We start from the raw sequence: 9,959 nt of genomic DNA on the forward strand, positions 1-9,959 counted from the left end.
ACACAAGTACCATGAGGACAAGGTATCCCAATAATATAATCCCACTTTCCACGAGTGCAAATTTGCTTACTAATTTCCACAACCTATCTCTCTGCCTTTGTTGCACCTCACACCCTGAATCTTTATTCCATATCACCACCCTTGTTTGGACACTTTCCTCCTTGTACTCTTCAATCTTCTTCCAAATCTTTGGCCCAAACTCATCCTTGAACTTAGAAACAAATCTTCCCTCCACTATTTTGGTCGTATGCTTCACCCTGGTGTCTTCTAACATTGAGATAATTGACTTGTGTTTGAACTCAAGAATACATACATTGAAAGTCTCAGACACATTGTTGTCAATACCATCATGGTTTGATGAAGTCTAGAAATAAGCTTTTGACCACTAAATTGGATCTACTTTCAATACATCTTCCTTGGCACTAGGCTTCAACTTTTCTAACTTCGCTAATTAAATATGAAAATCAACAATCGTTGTAGCATTCACACACATCCATAATTGACTCTACAATTCTTTACACTTATGCTTCCTCCTCTAGTTTGCAAAGATATGCTTTGTATACTTTGTGTGCTCTGCATGAGTCATTTGACATATCTCTCACCTAATTATCATTTAACATATACTATTATTTCTATCATTTAAATTTAGTTACCTTAATTAATACTTTCCATTTATCATAATTGACTCCTTAACCAACTTTATTTAGCATACCACTTATAAAATTAATTAGCTCCATTAATTATTTTCACCTTATAATTAATTCAATTAATTCCACTTAAGTATATTTAGAACCAATCTTGTAGAAACTAAGATGTTTAAAGGATTTGAACCTAGGTTGTTTATTTAAAACATAAGCATTTTAACCACTAGGCTACTTCATGATATCATGTTAAAATAGCATTGATAAGCAACCATATTACTTCTACGCATATTGAAGTGCAAAAAATATTCATTTGCAAATACCTAGGTCTCGAGCCATAAATCCCATAATCAAACCAACTCTAATGCCTTTTGTCTTTATAATCTCAATTATTCATCTAAGAGGTTTTTTTTTGATGACTAATTTCATAAGAGAAGATAGATTTTCTACTACACATTACACCATTTTATTAAACTTTGTTTATTTTAAATTTTGTAACCTTTTACATGATTATTATTGAGATTTGTAGTGTTAGTTTGTTAAACTATGCATATGTGTGTGTATATCAATGTTTCCTTAGGACATTCTTATGGTTTATACACCCAATTTTTATGGTGAAATTACACTTCACATGAAGTCATAAACTATTAAAGTACAGTTTCTTATGTATACATTTATTAGAGTTATAAATTATATAAAATTCATATATTATATATTTGAATATCTGTGGTGTATCCATGTGTATCATAAATTTTCCATTGTATCCATACATATCCAAAGCATATCCAAAATCTAAATGCGTTTCTTTTAAATGCGTCATCAATATTTGCATTTTTCCTTACACCCGATTTTACATTACATAGTAAAATGTGATGTTTCTCTTAAAAGAAATAGTACAGTATGTCAGTGTTAAGAATGCCTATAATGGGATACAAGGGCAATATTTGCATTCTCTCTCAATCCTATAATGGGTCAGGTTGAGTGTCAACCCAAGCCCAATCCTAAGCTTCAAAACCTCAAGCTCAGGCTTGGCCCAATTTGTAGGTAGATATCATAAAATGTTGGAATGACTCATATTAGATTGGGTCAAGCTCGGACTATCCAATACTTCAACCCATGCCCAAGCTGAGTTTAGGTTATGCCCAACTTGGAGTTTGAATAGTCAAGCCTAACCTATGCAAAAACTTTGTAGCCAAATTTCCAGGTAGAATAGATTGATAATTAATATGTAGATATATATATAAAAAAAAAATGTTGGAAGGGGTCATATTGGGTCGGGTAAAGCTCGGACTACCCAATGCCTCAACACATGCCCAACTTAAGTTTAGGTTAGGCCTGAGCTTTTGGGCCCAAGCCCAACTTGGAGTTCGAAAAATCAAGCCTAACCGTTGGGCTTAGTTACACCCCTGACTTCTTTTGCCATCGCACGGGTCCCAGGCTAATTTTTTATGAAATGCAAACACGTTAATGTTTTGATCAAAACTTCAGTTGATGTGATGTTTTTTCTTCATTTCAAAACATTGGGGTATTCGCATAGTGTTTCAATGGTCACTTCAAATTTGGAGCGACACAGGATGCAGCAAGTGTGAAATCAATCTGGCCAATGAGATTGGTCGTAACTCCCACATCAGTTCCACTGAATTTTGGCTTTTTTACAACATGCAAACCCAGCTAGATGAGAGAAAGAGAGATATATATAATTGAACTCAAATTTTTATTATGCCAATGGATTGCAGATGAAGATATTATTGATTATTTCAACTAGCCATCTGCAAAACGCCATTTTTCATTTTCAGTGTCATTTGAAAACGTATTTTACAAGACCAGGAAAGTGAATATTCACGAAGTAGTTCTCCCAATTGATGCACTTGGGGTCGAACTGAAACATACTCGCGTCAGCATAGTTCACCAGGGCTGCTTTACGTAACATTTCAGTATTCAAGTCATCAAAGCTACATGTCAAAATTAAGCTTAAAATCAGTTAAACATCTACAGATTTTTGTTAATAAATCAACTATTCTTCTACTTATCAAGAATAAATTGTCCTCACTCACAAGCACCAGAAAAAAGATATAAAGATACATACACTCCTTTAAAGTATAAGTATGGTTCGTAAAGCTCCACCAAACGCATTACGAAGTTGATCTTTCGTTTGAGATCTCCATATATGCCTTTGAAATATTGACAAAATGCCATATTCAACACTTGCAAGACCTAAAAAAGTACTCACAAGATCAACAAAATTAGAAGAGCTAGTACTTATGGATTCCCCTTAATTATAATAGTTTCATTTATTTTAATTGAAAAAAAAAAGAAACATATGAATTGGAATGCCCTTAAATTTGAAGTTAGGGTGATAAAAATTCAATTACATGAGTTGTTCTACTGTTTTTGATTCATGGGGCCATCTTTTTCAGTTATTTCTTGCCCCCAACCCATCATCATGCTCTAACTTGTGTTTCAAAGACTTCCAAATTTAATGCTTCATTAGGTAATTAACCCATTTAGCAAGCTTATTGCTCATAAAAAATGTTTGTGAAGACAATGGGAGAAAAGGAAACTAAGAAAGTCACTTATTTTTAGATTTTATATAAACAAGTGAAGTAATTTAATAAAAGAACATTAGAAACAAGTTCACTAATAAATTCCACTAACAAGAACTTTTCATCTTTTCTGATAATCCTTGTTTTATTACTATCAAGAAAAAGGCTTCCATTTTATGGACCCCTCCCCATAAATAAAAGAAAAAGAAAAGAAAGAAAACACATTTATGGACTGTACTAGGGGCTGCATTATCAATAATAACACCCCATGTCAGCCATAAAAGTGTACATGGCTGTCGCCGGAGTTATTACAGCCATCACGTTCAGCTAATCCAGTCAATCTGCACCTATATGGTGTGTAAAACTAACCTTTAAAGGGATGAAGTATCGTATAGCCATGTATCTGCGGAAGTCATCCATATTGTTGAACATTTCGATCCTCCCAACCTTGACAGGCTTCTCATATGAATCCATGCATGGATTCACAGAGAAGTAACGGTAAGCAGTCTCTCGAAGCATGGCGAATTGGACGGGATGTGTCACGGAAGATCCCACATGGTAGATGAACTCAGACGGGTGATTGAGATGAGCTACAATGGCCACAGTAATGGAATTCGCCACCATATCTCCAGGAATCTGTCATTGCTTCCAACTTTAATATCAAAAGTATTTCTTACTGCATGTACATGGTTGAATGATGTATAGAGATGATGAGTTAACTCACCACATCCATGATCAACTTAGGATCACCAGGGAAACCAGTTAGCCCTCCCTTGCTATAACCCAGTATCAGACTATCAATGGTTCTGTAATTGATCAAAATGAGGAAGAAGGAAATGTGATGAGAAACCAGTTTCCTTTAGCAGTGAAAGTAAAGAGAGAGAGAAAGAGAGAGAACTTATGCAATTACCTGACCCCTTCAATCCAACCTGGAAATGGTTCATTGTAAGTGCTTGTTATGATGGTTGGGCGTATAATAACAAGGGGAATATTTTCTCTGTAGTGCCCAAGAAGCATCTCTCCCATTGCCTTTGTGAAGACATAGGTATTTGGCCAGCCATATAATCTTGCTCTAATTTGATAATAAAAAGTAAAGATGAACATCAACAAAACCCATATACACTTTATACATGCTAAACATAACATGCACTGCCTTACAAGTATTAATAAGTTTACAAAAGCAAAATAACAGAGAATAATCAGACAACAAAATTCAACTAGCCTATCCATTTAATTCTAGAGCACTTGTTATAAAAAGTGATCTCTTACAAATAGAATGGCTAAAAGAATTATAGAAAAACTGAAAAAAAACTTGGATAAAAGTAATAAGAAATGATTTAAGCGTTCATAATTTAATGATAGATACGTCACTGAACAGAATGGAATATGATGAAAGGGGCTTCATCTAACCAACCCAAGGCTGAGATGATGATGATGAATTTAGCAATCGATGATTCCAAGGCCATATTTGATTTCAAGGAAAAGGTGGGGAGCAGAAAGGAAAGGTAGGAAAATCTATACAAGATAGGGAAAGGTAGGGAAAGGAAATGAAAATTTAGAGAAATCTATACAAGGTTTTTCCATCAAACCAAACATAGCCTAAGCAGAAACAAAAATTTCAGAACAGAATAAGATGTAATTAAGTAGCTGACTTAATATAGTTGGGATAAGACTTAGACGACGATGATGATTATAAAAGATAAAAACTAGAAAAAGGTTTTCTATGACTGGCAACTATAACTCTAATAAACAATACTAACCATCAGATTGGTGACAAACTAATTAAATAATAATTATACAAAAGAAATTACAAAGTCAGACTATATATCCAATTGGGAGGGCTAAAGTGCAGCGGCATTTTACCTTCTAGATAAACCTCACATGTATGGATGGCAAGTTTTTCCATCCCGGACGAGGACCTGACTTCCCTGACCCGATGGGGGGTGGGGTTGGGGATGGGGATTGAGGTCCCCGCCCCGCCCCAACCCCGATTATGTGTGTATGTATATATATATATATATATATATCAAAATATATTTAAAAAATTATTTATGATTTAAGTTTTTTATTTATTTTAAATAAATTTATTTTTCAAATACATACTGTTATCTAAAAATTTAGGGATTTGGATCCGCTCAGGGAACCCATCCCTGTCAGGGATCAAGGATGGAGGACAAATTTTATCTCCAATGGGAATTGGAGACGGGGACGAGAGTTAATTTCATAATCGGGGTCGGGGACAAGGAATATGATCCCGACCCTGAACCCGCCCAGTTGCCATTCCTACTCACATGGATAGCCTATAAGCATTTCTGAAAAATTGGGGAAGTCCAAATTAGCTGTCCATCAAGTGCAGGTATGGAACCTTAAAAATTGATACATATTATACGACATACAATTGAACTTAAAAATCAATGTTTAAAAAGCTGACACATACGTCGAATCGCTTTGCCCCTGGATCACAAGTCACTAGTTCAACTGTCCGAATCGAATGCGTCAAGCCATGTCATACCAATCATCTATGTACTCAAGGTATATGTCAGATTTTAAAACATTGACTTTTAACTATCAATGTATGTCATAAAATATGTATCAATTTTTAAGGTCCCATACCTGTACTTGAAATGAATGATGGACAACTAATTTGGACTATTTGTATAAATACATATTTTATCAATAAGTAATGTATAATTATATTTTTTAGACATGTTATATTTATTATTTTATATTTAATTTATGTTTTTAATTCAGTTTTTAAGTTTTTATTTATAAATAATAATAAAAATTGTGATTTAAAGCCAAAAAATGGTTTTTTCGCAAAAAATAGCTGGGCAAGGTGCCTAGGGCATCTTGGAATACATAGATCTCAAAAAATTACCCAAAATCAAGAAAAAGATCATTCCAATCGAACATCAGAATGCATGACTTTCAAAAGTTTGCATCCATTAAGTGTGCTACCTACAACTTGGTGACCGAGTCAACGATTGAACTGGCTGGATAGTTTTTGACCGATTGATGGGTTTTAATATAATGAAACCCAAAATTCTAGCGAGATGACGATTTAAATGATTCAAATGACCGGTTGAAAACACTAATAAAATTTGATACATATCACTGTTAAAAATGGAGGACACTATGCATGAAGCTAAGATGGGACACCCACAGTCCAAGTCAGTTTTAGAGATAAGCTTCAGCTTCTCAACACATGAATCAATAGTTGACTAAAAAATGCCCTTAATAGATGGTGGTTTCTGGGTCAGTGGATAGCTAATGAAGATCACAGAGCTAGCTGATTGCGCTGATAACGATAGAGCTTTTTCTATGGTCTGTTTCTTCCCATTTTTTTTAAAAAGAAAAAAGGAGAGAGAGAGAGAGTGATAAAGTTGCGGGGAAGTTCATATGCAAGATGGCAAACGCACCCTAGTGAATGAGGAAGGTGTAGAAAACAGTCCGTATGCATCTAATGCTCCCAGCAGGCAGCCGGCCATCAGTGACAACTGACAATTCAGGGAGGGGAAATTAGTTTTGCCCTGGTTTCTCTTGTACTTTTTTTCCCAATCTTCTTTGATGATCTTATACTTGATTCCTCTGTCCTCCAATTAAATGAAATTTTAAATACCACTATAAAATTCTTAATTCTTATTTCAAATTTTATATATTAATTCTTACATACGTACCATCGTAATAATTATTAATTCTTACATACGTACCATCGTAATAATTCTTATTTAAAAATTTTATATTACATATGAGCGGAGGGGCCCTGTTTCTTTCTATCAGGCTCCAATTTATTCGAATTAAAGACTTGAGTTTGAGATCAGAAATGCGAATTAGGCTCGATTCAAATTCGATTACCTTTGATTACAGGTCTTTTAGCAACTGAGATACTGAATTGAGGTCTCCATCCATTGAAGAGAGAGTGATATTCTTATAATTTATAAGAAGAGAAAAATAGAATTCTTATAATTTGTAAAAAAAGGAAAAAATTGAGAGAATGATATTTTTTAAATTTAAAAGAAAAAAAAAACAAAAAAAAATTGATCGTTAAATTCCATATCCCTCATCCTTAATATACACATTTCAGCTTAATATATTTATATAAATATAGATGTCCCGTCAATTTGTCTTCACATCTTTGTTATGCTGCCACTAGATTTTTGTACGTTCGAGGCCTCACTTTCTATCAGGGGATAACTCTGATGCAAACTCTGATAGGTTGTGAGGCCTCCGACTTGTCTTTACTTGTCTTACTGTACAACACTCTTAAAGTCATTATTGGACCTTTTTTAGGTATAAAGAGTCGGTGAATTTTTATTGGATTTCAGATTTCTATTGTAATAGGGATCTCTTCACTCTTCACTTCTTCAAGGTCACTTCAACCAAACAGCCACACTGTTTGTGTATTGGTTGCATTACCAAAACTCTCAGTAGTAATTCATTAGAAAAATGTCCCATCAATTGGGTTGGGTGACCCCCTAATTGAAATATTGAATCACAACTTTCCTATACTGATATAATCTATTAATTAACAGCATTGAAACATCTACAAAACTAGAAAAGGGACATCCCATCCTCGATTGTCTAGTACAGTAAATGGTTGGGGCCTTGGATCCAACTTTCCAACTTCCATTGGGTGATGCAAGTCTAAAAGCTAGACAACAACCCCCTAATCTTAGCATGGAGACAGGCCATGGTTAGAAATAATTTTTACCTTTTTAATCCAAGTTCTTTCATGGCAATTCTCTCTTCTTTTATTGTGATCTTTTCAGCTTGAAGTTCTTTCAATCTTTCCTCCGCAACCTTCAGCTCTTGTTGGATGTCTAGCCCCAAAGTCCCATTGAGAGTTTCGCCCATTTGATATGGTTTCTCCAGTATCAGTCCTTCCTGTTGTCCACCCACATATGCTGAAATAACCATGCATGTCACATGTTAATCCATCAACAACCCAAGAGACTCGGTTAATTAATTTCTAGTAGAGAGAGAGAGAGAGGGAGTAGAAAGATTGTCTATTATCCCATACACCAAGCTAAGGATAAAGCAAATCTGTGAACCCACCAGTTGATACATGAACAAATATCTGCAACTTAGAACATTTCTTTGCAAATTCCAAAACATGCTTTGCTCCCATGGTGTTGATATGCAAAGAATCGTCATATCTGCACACAAAGAAAGAATCTCATTCTTCAAATTATCTAGGGTTCAGTTTGGAAAGAGTACAAATAAAAATATGTACAGTGCAAATGCATACAAAATGATACAAATTGTTTTTATTTCCATGGTTACCTTTCATCAAAGTTGACGGTTGCAGCAATGTTAACAACAATATCAACTTCTCTCCACATCTTATCCCTCAAATCAGTTTCTTCTACTCCTAAGTTCTTACAAGTGATATCGCCTGGCACTGGAATCACCTTCTCAGACATGAAAGAATCAAAACCAGAACCAAGTTTCTGTCTTAGGACCCTAAACACCTCTTTTCCTAACACCTATGAGATTAACAAAAAAAAAAAATATTGTTAGCAGATAAAGCAGACTAAAGCAGAGCAAATCTCCTTTCAGTTTTTTCTCTACCATTTTATGCAGGACAAAGAAGGAAACAGAAGAGAGAGAGAGAGAGAGAACAATTGTTGTCTGCCTCATTATGAAGCCTTTGAATGGCTGACTTGGTATGGGGAGCTCTTAGAAGAAGATACAGCTTCTTTACGTTAGGCTGAACTCTAAGCACTTTCTCCACAAAAACTGCATCCCATAAAGCAGAGCTAGTGCTGTTAAACTAACAGATGGCCAGTGAAAGAAAGATTAACATAAAGAAATCATCTTATGACAGAAATGAAAGAGAGTGAAGGAGATCATTGAGTACTCTTTGCTACAAAACCAGTAGCACCAGTGGCAAGGATAGTCTTGTTCTCGAGAGACTCCATAATACCAACCAACTCCATTTGGAAAAGAGAAAAGAGCTACAAGATCAATCTGATGGCTGGACAACCTTCTTCTAATTCTGCGTGTATTTATAATGTAAAAGTTTCTAATGTCAGAGTGCAGCAGGAAAGTAGTGTTTAATGCAATTCGGCTATTTATTTCTTTTCCATTTACACAACCATGAACCACTATGTTCATGCAACTATGTTTAATGCACTGTACGCATTTCGTTGGAATAAACGCTATTGGAAAATGGAAAAGATGTTATCATGTCATCCGGTGATTTCCCTCAAACAACCCAGAACTTTCCACGTGGCAAAACTTATTAAGAATCCGAACTGGCCCACATTTGTTTTATCTGCATCTTTTCATCGGATAAAATACTAAAACATGTGTGGTGTGTTAGACCGGAGGACTGCACATCTGGCCAATGTATAGAGAGTCTCCTACATGGCCGATGGTTTGGATCTGCCACATCTACTCTGTTTTAGCTACATGGAAGAATCTTAACGGCCAATCCAGTGGATTCATAATGAAGTAGATATGTATTCGATCTGGCAGTCCACCTTAGCCTTCTTCCAACTTTGGATTAATAGAGTTTATTTCCAGTAATAATCAGTAATCACCTTCCTTTTTTTTTTTTTACTTTAAGGGTAAAAAGGAATTTATAAAGCCTTTTTTGCTCTACCTTTAAAAACCTAACAAGTGCCAATGTTATTATAATGCCAGATTTTCCCTTATTTAAAATCATCAAATTATTAATGACTGAAATACTCTTAAACTAATTAATAAAATACATACACTTGGGTCTTTAACTAATTAAAAAGAACCTTAAACCTCTCTTTACCAAAAAATG

General features: G+C 34.8%; 1 protein-coding gene across 2 annotated transcripts; it reads right to left on the minus strand.

Moving 5' to 3' along the window:
- Positions 1-2,338: 2,338 nt before the first annotated feature.
- On the minus strand, positions 2,339-9,202 carry LOC104607725 (alcohol-forming fatty acyl-CoA reductase-like). Of its 2 annotated transcripts, XM_010273426.3 has the most exons (10): positions 9,045-9,202; positions 8,820-8,923; positions 8,468-8,670; positions 8,240-8,340; positions 7,896-8,088; positions 4,095-4,256; positions 3,909-3,990; positions 3,554-3,820; positions 2,728-2,855; positions 2,339-2,593 (listed from the first exon to the last, which is right to left on the minus strand). In XM_010273426.3, the coding sequence occupies exons 1-10, from the start codon at positions 9,121-9,123 to the stop codon at positions 2,440-2,442; spliced, it is 1,473 nt and encodes a 490-aa protein (XP_010271728.1). In that variant the 5' UTR covers positions 9,124-9,202; the 3' UTR covers positions 2,339-2,439. The 2 variants fall into 2 exon arrangements, with proteins under 2 accessions (XP_010271728.1, XP_010271729.2); XM_010273427.3 differs by lacking the exons at positions 8,820-8,923; positions 9,045-9,202 and adding an exon at positions 8,756-8,776.
- Between the last annotated feature and the right edge of the window lie 757 nt (positions 9,203-9,959).

The sequence above is a fragment of the Nelumbo nucifera genome, chromosome 2 (assembly GCF_055504915.1).
Source record: "Nelumbo nucifera cultivar China Antique chromosome 2, China Antique-T2T, whole genome shotgun sequence".
In the NCBI taxonomy this organism is placed as follows: Eukaryota; Viridiplantae; Streptophyta; class Magnoliopsida; order Proteales; family Nelumbonaceae; genus Nelumbo; species Nelumbo nucifera.

What these genes read in the sequence shown, in the direction of transcription:
- LOC104607725 (XM_010273426.3), bottom strand. Translation starts at nt 9,123, where the DNA reads ATGGAGTTGGTTGGTATTATGGAGTCTCTCGAGAACAAGACTATCCTT. An exon ending in TTCAAAGGCTTCATAATGAG is followed by an intron (nt 8,671 to 8,819) that starts GCAGACAACAAT and finishes TTAATCTCATAG; the next exon opens with GTGTTAGGAAAAGAGGTGTT. An exon ending in TACTTATACTTTAAAGGAGT is followed by an intron (nt 2,594 to 2,727) that starts GTATGTATCTTT and finishes TTTGACATGTAG; the next exon opens with CTTTGATGACTTGAATACTG.